This window comes from Coptis chinensis, chromosome 7 (assembly GCF_015680905.1).
Source record: "Coptis chinensis isolate HL-2020 chromosome 7, ASM1568090v1, whole genome shotgun sequence".
Classification (NCBI taxonomy): Eukaryota; Viridiplantae; Streptophyta; class Magnoliopsida; order Ranunculales; family Ranunculaceae; genus Coptis; species Coptis chinensis.
This window is the reverse complement of record NC_141462.1, coordinates 23,285,637-23,305,963: the sequence shown is the minus strand read 5'-3', so window position 1 is coordinate 23,305,963 and position 20,327 is coordinate 23,285,637. Positions and strand designations below refer to the sequence as shown.

Here is a 20,327-nt window from a genome sequence, read left to right as displayed (position 1 = left end):
TAAATCTCGAGGCGGTCGCTATCCCAATTCTAACGAAATTTCGGCAGAGTTTCTTTTGTTTAATCAACGTTTCTTATACGAAAACCTGTCATAAAACCTGAACATCGCAAAATACCCATCCAACAACCATATATATATATATATATATATATATATATATATATATATATATATATATATATATATATATATATATATATATCCAAAATCCACTTTCTAAACAACCGAGATGTATATACACATATCCGCAAAAGGTTTAAGGTAACTATTACTCCAATACATCGTTTATTACATCAAAAGGAGCGGAGCTCTCTATATATACAACCAAAATGACTAGACTATCTCTATACAACCCAAAATATGAACTTGACTCTGTCCTCGTCAAGCATAAGGGAAACCACCCAAATCCCCATAATCATCATCCTCGGTGGTAGGGAAAGTCTCCTCTGCAACGGGCTCGGCTGAAATGTTAATGTAGGATGAGCAAAACAACTATGCCCAGTAGAAACACACATAACCAATAAATAGTTTATTTATAGAAAACATTTAAAACATGCAGGGTTTCCATAAAAGTATTCAAATATCGTGACTATATATATACATCACTAACTAGCATAAATCATTTCGACATGCTTCATTGATATACAAAATAGAGTTTTTCGCAATCATCATACAACTATTGTGGCCGCTGCATCCTATTAGAATGGTGAGGGTACGACTGGTACTCAGCCCCAGTCACAGGCAAATCTCGGTTCAATACTTTTCAGTGTGAACCATGCACCGTTGTTTTCCTGATTTTACCGGCAGGGAGCTGAAATGCCGTTGTTGTGTTCGTACACACAAAATCCCCAAAGCTTTTAGGGCTCAGGTGGGCCCTGTGACCACGACCCCCATACGGGCTTTCACCTAACTTACGGTGGTCAACCGTTCGACGACTGCAAACTGCTCAGGATCCTAACACACATCCAGGAGTGGACTAAACTTTCACTCCTCGTGTCTAAACCTCATCGAGGTAGCATGTAACCTCACACAAGCTAATCACCATACAGCGTGACACGTACAAACATGGTTATCTAGAAAAGTAGAAAAGGAATTCCCGGACTACATCCTGTGATGCATCCCTTTAAAGGTGGCCCACCACCTCGAAAGGTATACACCACAGTTGGAATCCTAGAGCGAACTACCATCTCCGGAAATACGACAACAATTCCTTCTTTATAGGAATTCACCAATTCTTTTCCAAATCCCCTCGTGATAAGTATAGTAATATATATATACTCGTATTACCGGTTATTTCCAAAATACTATAATTACATATTTAGTTTTCCTTTTAAACTGTAGATTCTGTAGGTGTAAGTTCCTGAATTTTCCACAATTGAGTAAAAGCAACCTATGACTCACAAACGGGCCAGTCATAGTAAATAACAACCGATGATTCCCAAACGGCGAATCATCGTAAATAACAACAACCATCCCGGGAACAATCCATAACCTCACACCTAGTTACAAACAATCGGGTAATCCTTACCCGCATTACAAAATCCATCTCTCTGTCTCCTTACTGAGACAAGAGACGATAACTCTTCCCAAAACCAGTTTTACTCTTTTAACAAAGAAAATAAATCCCCACTACCCCGATTTCGCAAACTCATTTTTCACACAAAAGCTATCCGTATATTTAGTTTATATCGCGGAAAAATACAAATGCAAAACATGAATACCATATATACATGCATGGTTGATACGCAAACTATCTCTTAACAATTTAAAGAAATCAAATCATGCATGAAAATAAGCATGCTATATATTGGTATGTAGGTTCCTACCTTAGCAAGTTCCGTTCTCCTCAAGCCCACTTAACCAAATCGAGCCCGTTTAACCGAATTCACTCTCATTACTCCTATACATCATATATATACTTAGATCGTTAGAGTTTATCAAACTAACGAGGAAATTCTTATCTAATGTAAGTGGAGAAGAAATCTCGACGTTAAGAATTTGGTTTCGTAGCTAACAGAGCTACATGCCATTGCTAATGATTGTTTCTCTCGATGAGGCTCAGTAGTCATTTACAGCCTCTTGTAGAACCAAGACATCAATGCCAATCATATCTATCAATCCACTAACGATTATGATTTTTTTTTCCCAACTCTACTACAACAAATTCCACTATTCAATTCACATTAAATCCAATAATACCAAGTGGGTGCTCTTTCTCACTCACTCAATACTCAACATGCTCTTAAACAAGTGTGAACTAACATCAATGCTCTAAAATTGATTGAATATACCGAAATCCTTACCCAGTCAGCAAGAATAGCTCCTTAGCTTGCTTCTCCACCAAATTTCGCTCACTCTAGCTTCTTCAAACTATTACTGCCGAAATCCAACAACCCCCAATTCAATAAATTACAATCAATATATCTCCAATTCAATTAATTATATCAATACACCCCCAATTCACCGAAATTGAGTTTAAACTATTTGTTTGAAACGAAATTACTCACCTTCATGAAATCTGACCTTAATTCCCATCAATTTTAGAATCCCCACTCTCGCGTTTAGTGTTGTCAAGGATTGGGTGTGAGGAATTGAGGTTTTAATCACCGAATTTTGGGTGAATTTGGGTTTCTCTCTCCTAGGGTTTAAGAGATTGGGCAAAATTGGAGGGATTGGTGCGATTTTGTTTGTCTGTGCGATTTTTGTTGTTTTGTTTGGTGCGATTTGTTTGGTTTTTGTCTTCACATGTTTAACTAATTAAGGCCCAAGCCCAAAATGTCAAAATTAGGCTTAAAGTCCTAATTCACTCTTAACCACTAATTCATTTGACGTCGCGTCGTAATTATTTTTCCGGCCCATCCCGCTAATCTTTAATCTCCTACATTCTATCTCACCGCAGCTATAACGATACCTCACTCATGCATGTAAGCGGTTACTCGTGCCAGCTTCGGATGCAGAAAACCGCTAACCGACATTTTTGGTCAAATTTTCGTATGTGAGTTACTTACCTAACGTGGCTTATGAGTCGAGGTTAAGTTTCATTAAGTTACGTACGTTTGAAATATAAACCCGACCGACCAATTACATAAATGACCCTAGGTTAAATATGAAATTTACGAAAATACCCTTAGTGAGAATTTGAGTCTTTACAACTTCAAATCAACTGCTCTAGCCAGATCAAATCTTCTTCCTGCTTCCGTTAACATTTCAAATATTGGCCAGTGAAATTGTGCTGAAATTTTGCAGAGTTCTTTATAAAAAAAACACAAACATAATAATATATATAACATAGTTGTGCACTGAGCTTTAAAAGAACAATGGATACTTTGATATAATGTTAAGGTGTTTTAACTTGTTGTCTCAATAAATAGCGACCTCTACAAGCACTCTCAAAGTGGCTATAAATTGTCCAATTGTAGTTGTAATAACTCCACCTGTGACTAAAAAAAAAAAACACTCGATTTTGAATAACTTCAACGAGCGAGAAAGTAAAAGGCTCGTCGGAGAACAGCTCTGGCAACCCATTGTTGAAAGTGTAATTAGATAAAATGTTTTTATAGACAATCTCATGTTGTGAAAATTTTAGACAGTACAAAAAATCATTGGGAAGTTTTGTTGCTAATATGTCTATGGAGAGTGAGCTTCAAAAATTGCTTAAGGTAATTGCTTCAAAATGATTTCTTTATCTATTTTTTCTGTGTTAGTTATTAATTGATAATATTTTCTGATATCATAAACAAAATGTTGAACTTGAAGAAAGATTGGCACGATTTGAGGTAGGGTTTTATTATGTTGTTGTTCTTTAATATGTCGCAAAGTTTTTATCTATGTTTATTAACTATTATTATTATTATTATTTTTTATCTTTGTTGGTCTTGCCTTTGAGAATTTATTTAAGGATTATGGACTTGTTTTATTGTTTCTTGTTCAACCCTGAATGTTTGTTAGGGTTTTTGCGAGTAATTTGAAGTGTTTGAGATGAATAGACGATAATAGGTACGGTTTTGATAGTCAGTTAGCTAAACGATCGGGTTGTGGTTATTAGGGTTCATAAAACTTTTGCTCATAGTTTAGGTTGTCTTTTGTTATTAACGATTTTTCTTATGATTTTGTTGTTAGTTCGTAAGAGTGTTAGGAGTTGTTTGATTGTTTTCCTATTGGGTTCATTGTTAAGTGGGAAGAGAGAAAATGTGTTATTATGGAACTAATACAATACACGTAGAATCTTGAAATTTTGTTTTAATAAAGAGTTTTAAAGGTTGTTTGTTTGGTTGTTGTTGTTTTTTTTTTTTTTTTTTCAAAACAAAACCTAATTCTGCCATCTTTCCCACACCATGGGTTCCTCCACGACGGAAGTTGAGATTGGAGAATCAAATCTACTAAAGTACTAATAGTTCCTGATCTCCAATTCTAACAACACAAGCATATATCCCCAAATACTTTCTTTATTCGATCACAATTCTTTTCCGCTTGTACCCCAAATACTCCCCATTTGCAGTACTTCCTCAAATGCCTCACATGATTTTTGCCTCTCTTCGTTATTGTGTCCCCACTTCTTCAAATACTTCCTTTGTCATGTTTGATTTTAACTGCTGTGTAGTTACTTTTTGAACCAAATCCTGCACTAGAATAGTTGGTTTAAGTTGAAGTTTTTATCCATCTTTTGTAAACAATCCAGAGACCAACTTGATTCAAACAACTCATCAAATTTTAAGTTTTATTTGAATGCAGATGCAAAGGGTAGCAGATTTGTTCAGAGATCTCAAGAATGACGCTCGTTTCAATGGTATGTTGTTTACATACATAGATGAGCGAGACACCACCCAAAAAGCAATTCAGTCATGAAATATTGTTGAATTTGGACTTGGCAGCCTCCTTAACACAGATGTAGGGGATCAAGCAGAACAAGTGTTGGATAAATGGTACAAACCTATGGATCGTTTGAAGGCAAGATGATGATTGATGAAGAATCCGTCTGTATCATTGTTCGGCGATTTCTACATACAATCAAAGAACATGAAGATGAGGGCACCCGTATACCTAGTGTTTTCACATCCTATATATAGGAATGCTTATAGCATTCCTAAAGGGGTGGGTGGGTTGGCTACTATAATGGGGCATCAGAAGCAAATTGCTGTAGTGCGTATTGTCATGGGTCTGGGTCAATGTGAATAAGTGTAGGTATTCCTTCGCTACACAGACAATGTGGACGGCCAAGGGTCTAAGGGTGCAGATTGCTTGGACTTTGTCAAGGGTTTGAAGAGTAATGGGGTGTGTGTTCATCAATGGTTAGAGAACTGAACACCAGTTAAAAAGTTCATTGAACTTTATGGTTTGAATATGACATTACTCTTCGTGGAGTCGTGTCCTATTTAAAGATCTTTGTTTATTTATGTTGTCTAAGTTGAGGTGAAAATATGTACTCAATCAGTTGTTTTATGTTTTATGTTTATGAATAAATGGAAGTGCTGCTGGTGTTGTATTAGTGGCTATTTCCTTTGCAGGATAAAAAAAAAAAAAAAAAAAAAATAACAACAACATATGTGATTAAGAGAGAAAGAAACTCGACTAACATTCAAACAACTAACACATTAAGAAAATATCAGTGATAAAAAAAAAACAACATATGTGATTAAGAGAGAAAGAAACTTGATTAACATTCAAATAACTAACACATTAAGAAAATAGCACTGATAAAAAAAAAACAAACAAAAAAAAAAAAAAACAAAAACAACATATGTGATTAAGAGAGAAAGAAACTCGACTAACATTCAAACAACTAACACATTGAGAAAATATTACTGATAAAAAAAACAAAAAAACAAAAACAACATATGTGATTAAGAGAGAAAAAACTCGACTAATATTCAAACAACTAACACATTGAGAAAATATCACTGATAAGTTCAGTGATAGAGTTGGGACTTTTGTTAGGGGTCCAAAACGCTAACGAAACTGAACTTTATAGTTGAAACACATAAAAAAGATATAAATATTCGCCTTATCAAAATTTAACCATCGTCACCATTCCATACATATAGTAATCCTAATCTCTTGTCAAAATTTTAATCAGAAGATTTAACTAAATTAAATCATCGTGATGACAATCAGATTAGCAATATTATAAAGTTTCAAAGTATTATTTATTAAAACCAAATGAACAGCCCGTACAAAACAAAATGTACGAAGTTGAGTAGTATCTACTCCATGATAGCGGAAAGGGCGTCGGTAGTGTACTTGGTTACAATTTTATCTGCTCGTCCCACTTGCTCTGGGCCAAAGGCTATGATAATATAATAAATAAATAAAAATCTAATAAACTTAAAAAAAAAAAAAAAACATCAAAATTCTAAATATTCAACTATTCCGTCCAATACATACATGCATATATAGTATAGAAAAATAGACAGCCATCACCATCTTCCAAAAAATAATTCAGAAAATGACCATCCCCTATTCCACTCATTATAACAAAATCTTATTTTAAATAAAGCTATCACTTTTTCACCATAGGCCAAAATTTAAGATTGTTTCATTAGCGAGAGATTAGTAATAACCGGTGACCATGTCCCTGTAAATGCCGCCCCCAGAATTAAAAAAACCAAATAAATAAAAACAGATCACATGGACACTCTTTTTTTAGTTTGGTAACGTGACCTGTTGTCGTCGTGTCCAATTCTCTCCGCCTCAAATAAAAGCCTAACACGCACGCACGCACACATAAACAGACATTCTCTCACTACTTACGCACTCTCGATCCATTTTCTCTCGCCCGGGTTTCATGGGGACTTTTCTTGATGCTTGCTGGCTGGTATATATTTATATTTATATTTCACTTTCACTATTACTATTTACTTGTTTCACTTCACTCTCACTTCATTGGTCTTCTCATTGTTTGATTTTTTGGATCTCTTTTATGTGTGTATAGATTTGTTTTTTGGAATCTTAATTACTACTATTATTATTTTAGATCAAGTTTACTACATTGTATCCAAAGATTACCCATTTGTAATACATTTTAATGTTTGCATTGCAGTATCTGATCACTCATTTCAGTGATTTTCAGCTCGCTTGTCTGGGTAGTTTCTTTCTTCATGAAAGTGTCTTTTTCCTATCAGGACTTCCGTTCATATTTCTTGAAAGAGGCGGATACCTTAGCAAGTACAAAATTCAGGTTTTTCCACACTTTTCATAGACTGTAAACTAGCATGTGCTCCCCCTGCATGCGCCAGCAAAAAGATATATTACATCGATGCTGTACATGTCATTATTATTGTTAGTTGTTGCTCAACACTGTGTAATTGCGATGCTCGTTGGTTGCTAGTCATTCGTGTTCAGTTGCATGTTTCAACCAATGGCTTGCTTCCGTTTCAGATTGCTGAACACTACATTTTGTCTATTCAATATAAAATGCAACTTGTAAATTTATACAGAAGGTGACAAATGTGGAACTTCTGTTGGATACTATTTAGCGTTATATACTTATATATATGCTTAATGTTCTTATCGCCTGTGATATATTGCTGCGCATTCATGATTTGATTCTGGTGCTGACTTTCTTGAGCTCAATAAATAATAATGCATTTGTAGATAGAAACTCAAGAACTTTGGGAACTCTTAGAGATATTTGTTAGTGTAAGCATCATGATCTAAGCATTCAGATGGACTGCAAAACTCACCAAGTGTTGATAACATGTAAAGATAGTAGGGTATTGTATATTTTATTGTTACAGTGGTCTTTTATCGTTCACAAAAAAATAGGTTGACTTGGTATCAGTGTTCAAAAAATCGGCCTAGGCAGCCCAACCGACTCGCCTAGGCCCAAATCGGTTCCAAAAGCGGGCTACACGGACTAATCGGCCTCTAGGCAGTCTAAGCGAGCACATTTTTTTTAAAAATATTTTTTTTGAAAAATGATTAAATATTGAAAACTAAAGGCCCATGAAGGATTAAGATTTAATTAGTTTCAAGGACTAAAGGCCAATGTAAATTATGTGCTACTATAAGAAAGATAATGTGTTCTTATATGAAGTCGCCTTTTCGGTCACCCTATTCAACTTGAACAAATCACTTGCCATCTATTTTAACCGTGCCTTTTTATAATTAGTACTTTTGTTTGTGTTTATTTTTTGAATTATGGAAAATGTTTGATTTCTTCATATCTTGTAGAATGGGTGTGTAGACTTATATATATATATATATATATATATATTTTGAGAAAAAAAACCGCCTAGCGCCTAGCCCGTCTAGGCGCTAGGCATTCTCCCACCGCCCAACTGCCACCTAGTATATTTTAGAACATTTCTTGGTATGTTGTCTCTATCTGCTCCTTTGTGTGTCACCTGTATTTCTCACCCCCCCCCCTCCCCTGGTGTTAGTGCCATTACATAAGTATTAACCAAAAGGAAAATTGAAAAAGAAGTAGATATCCTTTGAGTTTATTTGACTATAGTCATGGATTACATTTAAATCATGGATTTATAATTAAGATGCAGGAAGAGCATATCCTGAAGTTTGCCTTTTGTGGACATCTATTGAAGTAGGAAAATTTGACTCACTTGATTCAAGAGTTCGCAATGAATGAGGATTACGGAATCTATTTTTAGTTGCTATACCCCTATTAATGAGGTTATTTTGAAATAACATTTTACCATTCTGATATCCCAAAAGAAGAATTCCACTTTATGCACGATAGGGGACTCCCAAACTCTTCTCAAGGGGAACATTGCTCCTCAAAAGTGCATTTGAGTGCAATTGTGAAAGTGAATAGAAGTTAATTTCATGTAGATTACTTCTATAGTACCCACAAGATAACCATTGGCAAACTCTCATATCATTAGTGGGTTTCTCACTCGATTGACCTACTTGGTTACTGATAACTCTATTGAAGCACAATCTTCTTAGAGGTACTGTAGTATTTTACATCCGGCGAATTGTAATTGTCCAGGAGAGGATATTTTTCTCTGTTGATTTTTTTCCCATTGTGATCCATTCCTTTCTTCACCAGCCTAATGAATGTGTGAGGAGGAAGAAAGATGTCATCGTTGAGGTAGCTCGATTTGTGATGAAATTTGTATCTCAGAGTGAAAATATGTCTAACAATTGCTAATTGATATATAGGTGTGGCGAGAATCTTGCTGGTTAACACTTTTAAATCCAAATTATAGACCCGATATTGGATGGTAGATGTGGAAAGCTTCCATTGTGAATTACTTGGCCCGTTTTCTCTCTCCCTAACGGACGAAGGGCTGCTTATGCAGTGAGATATATCGTTTACATACGTCTTCCTCGGATAACTCAACTGTAGGATCCTCACCACCCATAAACTGCAAAGATTGTATTGTCTGAAATACTTGGCAAGAAGAGGCTTTGTTATATGATGGTATTATGCTTATGTATGTTGTGCCTTCGTTTACCAGTTGTAGGTCTATATTTTGCTAATGTACTCTCAAAGTTAATCATCTGTTACGATGAAAAGGCAGGAACCATTTATGCTTCATTTGAATAAAATACTAAACAAATTGATACTTTCACTAAAGGAGTCATTGCGACTCCTTTTTTTTTTTGCACGGTAAAGTTGAATCTCAGTGCGACTTAGTATTATGTATATTTGGCCAAGCTGAGCTTATTGACATCCATGCAGTAAATTTAGCTGGAGTGTTGTTGGGTCATGTAGTCCCATAAATGTTGTCCTTGCAATTTTTTGCTTATGTCATATATGGGCTCACGCCCATTGAAGTGCATATAATAGTGTGGGCCACTTTTATGAAATTTCTTCTGTTTTGCGTTCTCACACACGCTAGGCATGAATGCCTTCATTTGAAAAACTTCTCCTTTTTCTGTATTTTGAACAAGTCGGCCATATGGTTTTTTACTAGATTCTGCTCCTTCATTCACATCCTATTCTCATTATTCTCTCCATTTTACTGGGATTTTTTTTTTGAAAATTAAGAGTTTTGGTGCTTTATTTAATGAAGCAGGAAAAGAACAAGATAAAAAGATTCGGTGAGTAGTTTATGAGTTCCCAGTATGTAATTGAACTTTTGATAAGCCAAAAGATGAGGAATTCAAGCATTGCATAGTGGTTTAGCAGTTTGACTTGTGATAAATTATAGATTGAGTCTTATGACAAGTTCCATTTTGCCTTCAATGCCTAGATTTTAGTTATTTTGCAGGATTTGAGTTTGTTTCATTGAGTCTTGGCAGGATAGCAATTGTCGTTAGAAGTTTAGGATGGGCAATGCAAAGCTCCATTGCACCTATCCATGTTCTTGTGCTCAACACAAACATTTGCTAGTTGTTCTTCTCTTGTTCCATCCACTGCTAAGGTTTGATTTGTTTTGGGGGGTGGGGGTGGGGGTGGGGGTGGGGAAGGGGAAGACTTTTAGGCCTTTCTTAGGATGCTTGTAGTATTGGGTTCTCCTCCTCCTTTGGTACATTGAACATTGCAAGAGAGGTTGGCTCTCTAGAAGTAAGTTTGTGAGGATTGTCTTTGGTTATTTACAGGTGTGGTTCTGCCTCAAACCCAGCAAACCTTTCAAAAATAAATAAAAACAATAATAATTATAATAAAAACGAAAATTACAGATTGGTAAGGTAAAATTGGGAGGCATTAGGTTGAAATTCTACGCAGCTCAACAATAGTTTCTTGAACCTATGGAGTCGTTCTTTAGGTCATTCACATTAAACTTTATATATGTATATTTTCTTTTTCTTTTTCTTTTATTTTATTTTTGTAATCCAAAAAAGGTTGAACTTGTTCATTATTCACTACAATTTAACTCTAACTTTTATCCTGATGAGTGGTTCGTGGCTCACTGCAGACAAAAAATAACACCCCTGCTGCACAGGAAAAATGTATCACCCGCCTATTGCTGTACCACTTTGGTGTGAACTTACCAGTTATGATTTTTTCCTACCCTGTCTTCAGATACATGGGAATGCAAAGTAGTCTGCCCTTGCCATCCTGGTAATTTAAATTTCTTTAAAATTTACGGCCTTATTTTTTCTAGTTACTATGAGTATCTCTCGCTTTTTCATGTCGATAAAAAATACACACACACACACACATTTTGTTTCCTAGTAGCTTTGGGTTGGTTTACTGATTATAGGCATTTTGGTCCTCTAGGAAAGTAATCTTGCCACAGTTACTTTTCTACTTCATTTTGGAGGATTTTGTATTCTATTGGGGACACAGGGTTTTACACACAAAATGGATGTACAAGCATGTTCACAGTGTGCATCATGAGTAAGTGATTCAACTAATTGTAATACTTATATATCTTCTGAAGCTTTGTTTGGGTTTTTTTTTTTTTTTTTTTTTCCCCTTTCCTTTCCTTTGGACCACACTAATACAGTTACATTATCGGCAGATATGCTACTCCATTTGGACTGACTTCTGAATATGCACACCCTGTTGAGATACTGTTTCTAGGCTTTGCTACCATCCTTGGTCCTGCTATCACTGGGCCTCATTTGTTGACCCTGTGGTTATGGATGGTATTAAGAGTTTTGGAGACAGTAGAGGCCCACTGTGGGTACCATTTCCCATGGAGTCTGTCAAACATGGTTCCATTATATGGAGGGTGGGATTATATTCTTTCTCCTTACTCATCTGCTGATTAAGCATATTTATGTGTCTATATCCATTTCCAGCTTCTGATACATTTGATTTCACTGAATTTCAACAGTGCTGATTTTCATGACTACCATCACCGCTTGCTTTACACCAAATCTGGCAACTATTCATCAACTTTCATTTATATGGACCGGTTAGCCTTTTGTTCTCTGTTGTATTGATTTTCCCAGAGGAGGCTATATTAACACTAGGACTGTAAATCTGTAATCATTACTCTTTTCTGCATTCCTGCAACAAAATAAAATGTGTGATTCTTTTCTATGGATGTTGCTATCATTTCTTTGCTCTCTTCTAAAACTGTTCAGCTCTAACATTATTTCAAATATGTTGAGCTTTCTAGGTGTACATGTCATATTTACTTGATTGGATTATGTTTTTTTTTTCATTTGTTGGCTGTCAAGGTTGATCCATGGCATATGGACCTAAGTGATTTGTTCATCACTACTAAGTAACATCTGATGTGGAACGATGTGCTGTAAAGATTGAATTGTGGAAACCGAAGATATTTGTTTAGAAAGTTTAATGCATAATTTCCTATTGTAAACGAAACTTTCATTGTTTCTTGGTGCTTGATATGTTGATCAAATCATTCGCATATTCTGCAACACAGGTCTTCTTTGAACTATTTAACCCCTGTCCCCTGGGTGCAACAATTCATTAGAATCTGATGCCCCGGATTGTTAAAGTTTTTTCCCATCATTTTTCGTAGAATAATTGGGTTTGTTAATTATCCGCATCCTTCCATTTATTCGGATTCTGAATTTGTTAATTATACTTTTACCCTTCAATTTTTGCCATATAGTTCACAAGATCCTCCGTCTATTCTTATTGTGGTTTTCTTATACAATTACTTCACGATGGCAAGGGAGAATAATTAACATACAGTTTTGAGAATCTGAAGATTGTTATTTTTTATGCTGTTAGTTATTGTTCTTGGTATTGATTCTGTTCCAACTCTGAATATATCTTTGGCATATCAAAAGTTCTTGGATTCTGGTATATTAGTTACTTACGTATGGATGGTGATGTTCTTTTTTTGTGTTTAGGATATTTGGTACTGATAAGGGATACCGGAAGTTGAAGGAACTGAAGAACACTGGAAGCGAAGTTGGAAAGAAGCAAATGTAATTGATGAATGGATGTCTAGGTCAGGACATTTGGAAAAGGTCTATTTCCTTCTCCGTCTCAACTTTTGCCTTGGTTTGTTTAGCTGGTAGGAGGCAGGTTTTGGTTTTAGGTTGCGGTTTGTGGAATCTTTGTTGTCAATATTTGTGCTCTGTCCACCTCATTTATCAATGGAAAGGTGCTTCTGTTTCTCTTGTATCAGAATTCAGACTATGGAACAATTGTTCAATCATTTTCTTTTAAGAGGTTAAATCCTCAATACCAAATTCAATTAAAAAACTAGTTTGCACATAAATACAACGTTATGCATTTTTTTTGACACGTGCCATGTACCAACTAAATCGAAAAACCTTTCTTATTCCAAATCTCTATATGGAGAGACTACTAGATTAGTTTGGACTTGGTAGTAAATTTGTTCGCATAGACCTTGTGTATATCCTTGGAGGATGTCAGGTGGTGGGTTGTTAGTTGTTTTGATTTCCAATGTTCCTATTTTAACCGTTTCTCTCTAGTTAAATTTTTTGCCAATCAACATGCAACTGTGCCAAAACACTGAGTTTATGGCTAGCTTTCCAGTAAGAAGGTCTACTAGGCGGAAGAAAAGATCACATATTTTGCTTCTCCTCTAGTTATTATTATTATTATTATTTTATTGGTAAGCTTGTTTTAAATGAAATTAGTAATTTTTTGATGCTGGCGGGTTCGAGCCCAAACCTCTAGTATTATCATCCAAAAATTTTACTGATTTTGTTAGTCCGCACCTGTTCTCCTCTGGTTATTTTTAGAAGAAAAGATTGTTTTTCGCAGAAATAATATTTGATTCGAAGCTTAGTCTAGTGTTTCTTTTATTAATACACTGGATATATTCTACTTAATTTGCTGCATTCAAATGCAAAAGATGTAAGTATGTAACACATTTTTCTGCGTTCCTTAAACTAATTGCAGCTTATGTTATTAATTGAGTTGTCGCCTTCAAGTGCTGAACAAAATTAATTAAATTGCAAATAATTGTCGAGAAGAAGGAATATAATTGGAGTGGTCCATTCCCAGATACTCTTCAGAAATATAAATTGGACATTTGGACAGATACTGAGATTTTCCTGGTTTGGGCTTAATAAGTCTATGGATGCATCCGTTTGGCCTGTATAACGATGTTACGATTTGATTACAGGTTGTAATCGATCCGAGTAATCCTTTATCGGTTTACAAGTATGCGATTGTGCTATGTATCGGTATTTTAGTATTTAAATATGTTTATCTAATATTTTTGGAATATTATGATTTTTTGAATTCTAGTTCTAATCTAAAAAATAATATAAAAATATTAGAAAAAATCAAAAGAAATTTTCTAAATTATTTTAAATAATATAAAACTAATTCTAATTTCAGTAAAATGACGGAGTTTTTTTGTAAATTGTTTAAAAATAAGAGAGCTTATTAGAATAATTAAGAGAGATGGTTCTAAAATCTTAAAATAAAAATATTAGAAATACACTTCGGTTGAAAAGTGTGATTTTTTGCTTCCAGCAATATTGCTCCAAGGCCTCCCAGGGGACTCTACAGCCAACCACCTGTTCAACATCATTTGAAAACCAGCCTAGCAGTAATTGACCTTATTTTCGACTTCCTAATTTGTCTTTTACCTTATATCAAAACAAAATGAAATTTTTTCTTGTCTTTTCCGCTGAGTACGTGATTCCGGCTTCGAAATCAGTGGTAATGAAAGGCTACCACTGATAACCATTCCAAAATTTCAATCTTATTTGAGTTATTTCAACTACTACTAATAACAGTGATTAATGAAAGGCTACTTGTATTTCTAACTAAATCACAATTTGTAGTGTTGCTCAAAACTGTGGGCTATGGCTAGACATTGTTGATTTTCCTCTCGATGAAATAACAAGGGGGAGTGGAAACCCACCACCGTATGTTATCTCTTTTTCATTTTGTATTTTATAAGGGTAATATAGGAAGTCAAGATTTTCCATGGTTTTTGCCTAGTTGGCTTTCTGATTTTACTGACAGGTGGTTGGTTCTAGAGTCCGCTTGGAGCCCTTGGAGCATTATCACTGGGAGCAAAAAATCACTCCAAAAGACCCACTACAGTAGTGTGGAGATTATCCTGTGCTATTGCTATTTGGTCTCCGCTCGGTAGAAACTAGAAAGCAAAGGACCCGAAAAGCAAAAGACTATATAAGATGGACTTTATTTCTATTACGAAATTTTCGCCACTGAGAAGGTCAAGGTGTTTTACTTGAGAGAAATTTTCATGCGACTTCACTGTTTGTATGGAAATGACACTCCTTGTCCACCCAACGGCGCAGATTTGCTGTTTTTCTCTGTCTGATGCATAGTTCGCAAAGTGGAAAACACAATTATGAAAGAATCAAAAGAACATGGCTAGAATGAAGCGCACATGCTGGAACATTAGTACTCTAATAATTATGGAAAATTCTATGCATTTGTGTACCATTGTATATGCTTTTTGGAGGAATTATGAGTCACATGATGCCATCGAACATATTTCCAGTGAGATAATATGAACAATATTACAATACTGGGGCATATTTCCACTGAGATAGGCATCCTGTTTATGTAGTCAGCTACTTGTTATACTGATAAGCATAACATGAACATCCCATCACTAGATTCGAATCGCTATAAAGACTTGTGAAATGGTCCCTCCTCCTAAACCAAAGAGATGATTTTGGTGATATCTTTCGGTGGCATTGACTGCTGAGGATGACTGGATGACGTTAATTACAACACCCACATAGGAAATCTGGATGAGACTTGAGAATTAAGAACGCGCCTTATACCATGGCTCATTTCAGCTTGGACCTCAACTCTCTTTCTATTTCTGCGTGGGGAACTAGCGGATGGAACTGTCTATGGGTTCTAACCATTGTCTTCTGTTGGCCCACTAGAAAAAAAAAATAAGAAAGAGAGCGACGTGGGAACTACGTGCCCAAGGCTAATATCTTATTAAGAGTCAAGTTGTACTCATCAATATACCTTGGGAGGCTTGGACATCATATCTCTTAAACGTGTACTCCTCAAACCTGCGTACTTTGCAGTTGCCTATTGATAACAACTTCAAATGGAACAGTAGCTACGATTGATATTTGTAGATGAACACTTGGACATGGTATTATCAGATTATTATGAACCCTCAACATTGTTAATCTGGCAGTGTTTCTATTGTAGAGCCATTGGACACAAGTACATCTGTACATAACAACGTCTAACGCTCAAAAAAAAAACATCCAACGAACGCTTATATCAAGGCATCAAGCAAACGGTTTGGAATTAGGTCGTGATTTTCTTTACAAGCACATGCTTTATACTTTATATATTATAGCTTCATTGCATTTCAAGTCTTGCAGAAGAAAAAGGATTGGAAAGTGTGAAGAATGTTTCCAATATAGTACAGTTGGTTCAGAACATGCCTTCAATGTAGAAGAAAATTTACAGTTCAATAGTTCATACACATGATTTTTCAAATCACTTGGTTAAATTTAGTGGCATCTGGACGTAAGATCGCATTCATGTCTTTCTTATCAACACACGCATCTATTTATTGACATCCAAACGCAATGCTCTAGCTATCGAGTCATGTGAAAAGGTCAGGTAGGTTTGATGTGCCCCCACCAAAATTTACCTTAGCATTTTCGGACGAACACGTTTCCAAACCTCATCAACAAAACAGACCTAACCTAACGCAACGTACATTTGCAAAGCTGGTGAAAAGCTGGACTTTGCTCCCAAATCAAACATGTGGACCACTCCCAGATTTTGACCCGACAAGTGCTTTATATACTCTGCATGTTTCTTTACACGAACGCATTAATGCCCAGCCGCATAAGAGTATAAGACCACAATTTCCTCTATGATTCGGTCTCTTCTTCAACAATATGAACTTATGGAGTCTGAAATTAGGCAAAACCATTGCTGTTAAATTTGACTACAAATTTGAGTATTTTCTGATCTTTCTGAATTCTCCAAACAAGATAAACATACTCATAGTGGTAGTTCACCTTAAATGACAGATATTTGACGTGCTTCCCTAGTTTTTTTTTTGGAAATTATACAGGAGTCCCGAATTGAATCGCAATTATGTACAAAATTAGCGATGTACTTATTCTGTGTTATGATCTACTCACATTTTTTTATTAATCTGGAATGAGCCCAAGAATTATTAATCATGAGAGAAAGTGTTCAGTGTTCGCTATCTCAGTGTTAGACATTTTCAAGTGATTTTTTTTTTGATGATGGTCCCTTGTAAGTTGGCTATATACAAGACTACACAATTATAGCATCAGAAAAAGGGTATGCTACTGTTAGTAAACATATCATCAAATCTGTGATATTGTTAGTCATCTTACAATATCAATAGGAAGGTCCACTCTAAATTGTATAAAGTTACTATCACAGTATCACCTCCGAGCTCAAACCACATAAATGTGCGTCTTATGCAGTTGTAGACTTTGTAGTTACTACTTACCCTAGAGATCGACTATAATTTCATTACAACTGAATTATAAGCTGTAAACTTGTGATTGCTATCAAATGGACAGTAGGAATGTAGAAATTCCAAATAGAATCAAGTAATCCCGTAGACGCTAAAATTTCATTAGAATATCAAAAGGACAGTAGGAAGGATAATGTAAACAATTTCTTTTCGAGATTAATGGGGAATCATCTTCCACAACCCCCCTTCTTTGTTTTCTTTTTAACTTAAAAGAACTAGAATACACGATTTAACTAAAAACCCCACAGACGGGCAGTTCCAATCAATACAGTAAGCAAAAACAGAACACAAATCCATTAATTCCCTGCTACGTACTCCTTCTAAGATCCACCACGAGCACACTAACATTGTCTGCGGTATTTCTAGCCATAGCAAGTTTTGTGAGTAGCAATGCTGCATCCGAACAAGCCTTGTTCGATCCCTCTACTGGGCTAGTAGCTTGGTTCCCATTTTGTGAAGGTGTTGAACTTGGACCCAGACCATTCAAGCACATTCTAGCGATACCACATGCTGTTTCATTAGAGATAACATCCCAAAGCCCATCGCTTGCAAGAATGAGACAATCATCTGCATCAGTTCGTTCGGTGATTGTTACTTCTGGTTCCGCACATACGTATGGTTTCAAGTAATTGTCACCTGAAATATAAAAATTCAAGGTTAATTCCATCTCACATTGTCGAGATTGAGTAAATGTGCTGAAATATTGAAAGGAGACCATACTACGTCTTGGAATTTGACGAAATGTGGCGAACATTCAAAGAAATTCTGAACACTATATGATATTTATGAAATGTGTTGAAATATTCAAAGGAAACTGACTAACTAACTAACTAACTAACTAACTTGCGGGCGATACCTATTGCTCGTGACATAGCTAACACTCCAAGGACACGTGCCCCATCCCAATAGATGACACGTCCACCAGCAGCTTGAATCCGAAGCAGTTCATCCGGTCGATCAGGCTAATCACATAAACGAACACAGATTTTGGCAAGAAAGAAATTAGACTGGTGATTTCAAGGGTATTTCAGTCAACTTGTAAATTACTACTACACGTGTACCGTTTATACCTTGTGATCGGAAGAAAGAGGAACAGCTTTCCCGCCACGGCAAAGAACAGCTCGAGAATCACCACAATTAGCTGTTACAATATTCTCAGGAGTTACGATAGATACCACAGCTGTCGATCCCACTGCATCACACTGTGGTGTTTGCAGCTCACAACGACAACTCGCACCTGAACTCTGGCCCGTAACCACAACCTCTTTATCCATTTTCGAGAAACCCCGTTTCATCGTTTCATTCCAGTCTAAACACTCTTCGAGTTCTTCTTTCAATATTTCATGTAATCGATCTTTACAACTCATCGCAACCTAAACAAGAAGATTATTAGTAACAATTCTGACAAATTTTACTGGAGAAATATTGTAATTAAATTCTTACATGAGAACAACCATGCCCGTCGAAAACACCGAAAAAATGATATCTTGAAGGAATTTCACACTCCTGTCGAAAAAATGAAGGATGAATTGACACTCTATCTTCCATATCTCTTCTTCTTCCACAAACTGAAGTGACACCATATTTCGGACACCGATCTGATTCAATTACATTTATATGACTAGTATTATTAAAAACTGATTCATTCGAAGACGATTCATTTGATGAACTTGAATTCGATGTCTCAGTAACATCTGATTCACTTTCTTCACACCTGCTGCTTGTCCGTTGTTCTTCCAAAACACTATTCTTTGAACAAGTGTCCCCGCAAACTTCCAGCTTCCGTCGTTTATTACTTTTTGATAAAACAGCCATACCCGAAACGTACTTCACTCTCCTCAGCTCCATTCTCTTTCTTCTTGCTTGTCGTGGTGAGTTCGTCTTGTTATTCTCTGTTGCCATAACAATGAATGTAGTATAAATATACTCCTGAAGCCTCAAAACATCAAAATAATAATGTTATAGACCTTTATTCAAATTTGAATCACTTTCAAAACTGAGAGAAAGTTTGGAGTTACCAAAATGAAACGATAAAAAGACTTCATTTCTTCTTCTTAATGCATGCTAGGGCAGGCGGGCAGCTACCCGTCACCGTCACGGGCAGCTCACCCGACAATGACGTGGTATTGATTAAACTACCTTGACCGTTGATCAAATACTAATGTTCTCTCTCCAACTGAAATTTCACCACGTGGATACTGGCCAAATACGCGTGTGCCAATGACAAGTGTACACGAGTAAAGAAGATGTTTCTTTACTGACACGCATGTGGTCCTTGTAACCTTCGAAGAGGAGAAGAAGAAATCAATAATTTTCTTCTGAGCTAACTTTAGCTTAAAAATAAACATATAATAGAAATGAGATTGTGACACGTGGTTTGGAAACTTTTTTCTGCTTTTTAGTGTAACAGATGTCCACTTAAAAACTACTACGTAATTGAGATTTGAGAGCAGATTCGAGTTTTCAAGTAGGGTCCAGGTGTTAACATCGTTGACGCTTGTGGAATATCTGTAGGAGAAGGATTAGGAGTTGTCGACGCGTGTCTATTTTTTAAGGTGGGTAACAGAAGACACGTTTTGTTTCAAATACAAGCAAAAAGTATTTTAAATGATGCCGTCCTGAATCTGAAACCGTTGAATCGTTGATGATCTAAATATCTAGAGCTCAAATACGTAAGTCCGATGATCCAATAGAATTGGAACGTATATATCAAGAATAGATAGTTTTTGTGTCGTGATAATTTTCCAAATTTTGTTTCGTCTATATGCACCCATTCGGGATCGTAGCAATTTCTTTGTAAGTTGTAACAAATTGACGTTGTGGTGTAGCAACAAATTGAAGTAAGTTGTATATTGCTATGTTTTTGGATTTATTAACAACATCGTGACAGTAAGTGGGTTGGCCTATTAGCTCAGTTGGTTAGAGCGTCGTGCTAATAACGCAAAAGTCACGAACCTGCCATAGGCCATGTTTGTGTTTTACGTTCTTCCTTTATTTTTGCAAGTTTGAGATAATTCTTGCTTAGATTCAACT

At 35.9% G+C, this 20,327-nt stretch overlaps 2 protein-coding genes and 1 long non-coding RNA gene across 3 annotated transcripts; 1 reads left to right on the top strand and 2 right to left on the bottom strand.

Moving 5' to 3' along the window:
* Positions 1–213: 213 nt before the first annotated feature.
* On the bottom strand, positions 214–2,455 carry LOC147486684 (uncharacterized). The gene is made up of 3 exons (XR_015201269.1): positions 2,304–2,455; positions 1,827–1,900; positions 214–461 (listed from the first exon to the last, which is right to left on the bottom strand). It is a non-coding gene; the product is annotated as an uncharacterized LOC147486684 (long non-coding RNA).
* A 4,106-nt stretch (positions 2,456–6,561) lies between these two features.
* On the top strand, positions 6,562–13,058 carry LOC147486683 (methylsterol monooxygenase 2-2). Its single transcript, XM_086572631.1, has 7 exons — positions 6,562–6,811; positions 7,037–7,174; positions 10,824–10,969; positions 11,129–11,248; positions 11,373–11,585; positions 11,691–11,771; positions 12,685–13,058. The coding sequence occupies exons 1-7, from the start codon at positions 6,782–6,784 to the stop codon at positions 12,764–12,766; spliced, it is 810 nt and encodes a 269-aa protein (XP_086428757.1). The 5' UTR covers positions 6,562–6,781; the 3' UTR covers positions 12,767–13,058.
* Positions 13,059–17,363: 4,305 nt separating this feature from the next.
* On the bottom strand, positions 17,364–19,723 carry LOC147486682 (putative protein phosphatase 2C 24). Its single transcript, XM_086572629.1, has 4 exons — positions 18,738–19,723; positions 18,365–18,667; positions 18,151–18,256; positions 17,364–17,930 (listed from the first exon to the last, which is right to left on the bottom strand). The coding sequence occupies exons 1-4, from the start codon at positions 19,194–19,196 to the stop codon at positions 17,602–17,604; spliced, it is 1,197 nt and encodes a 398-aa protein (XP_086428755.1). The 5' UTR covers positions 19,197–19,723; the 3' UTR covers positions 17,364–17,601.
* Between the last annotated feature and the right edge of the window lie 604 nt (positions 19,724–20,327).

Coding starts and splice junctions, on each gene's coding strand:
- LOC147486683 (XM_086572631.1), top strand. CDS start 6,782: ATGGGGACTTTTCTTGATGCTTGCTGGCTG. Junction 10,970..11,128: donor AGTCTGCCCTTGCCATCCTG/GTAATTTAAATT, acceptor TTGGTCCTCTAG/GAAAGTAATCTTGCCACAGT. Junction 11,772..12,684: donor ACTTTCATTTATATGGACCG/GTTAGCCTTTTG, acceptor TTTTGTGTTTAG/GATATTTGGTACTGATAAGG.
- LOC147486682 (XM_086572629.1), bottom strand. CDS start 19,196: ATGGCAACAGAGAATAACAAGACGAACTCACCACGACAAGCAAGAAGA. Junction 18,668..18,737: donor ACGGGCATGGTTGTTCTCAT/GTAAGAATTTAA, acceptor CTTCTTGTTTAG/GTTGCGATGAGTTGTAAAGA. Junction 17,931..18,150: donor AGCTATGTCACGAGCAATAG/GTATCGCCCGCA, acceptor TTTATATTTCAG/GTGACAATTACTTGAAACCA.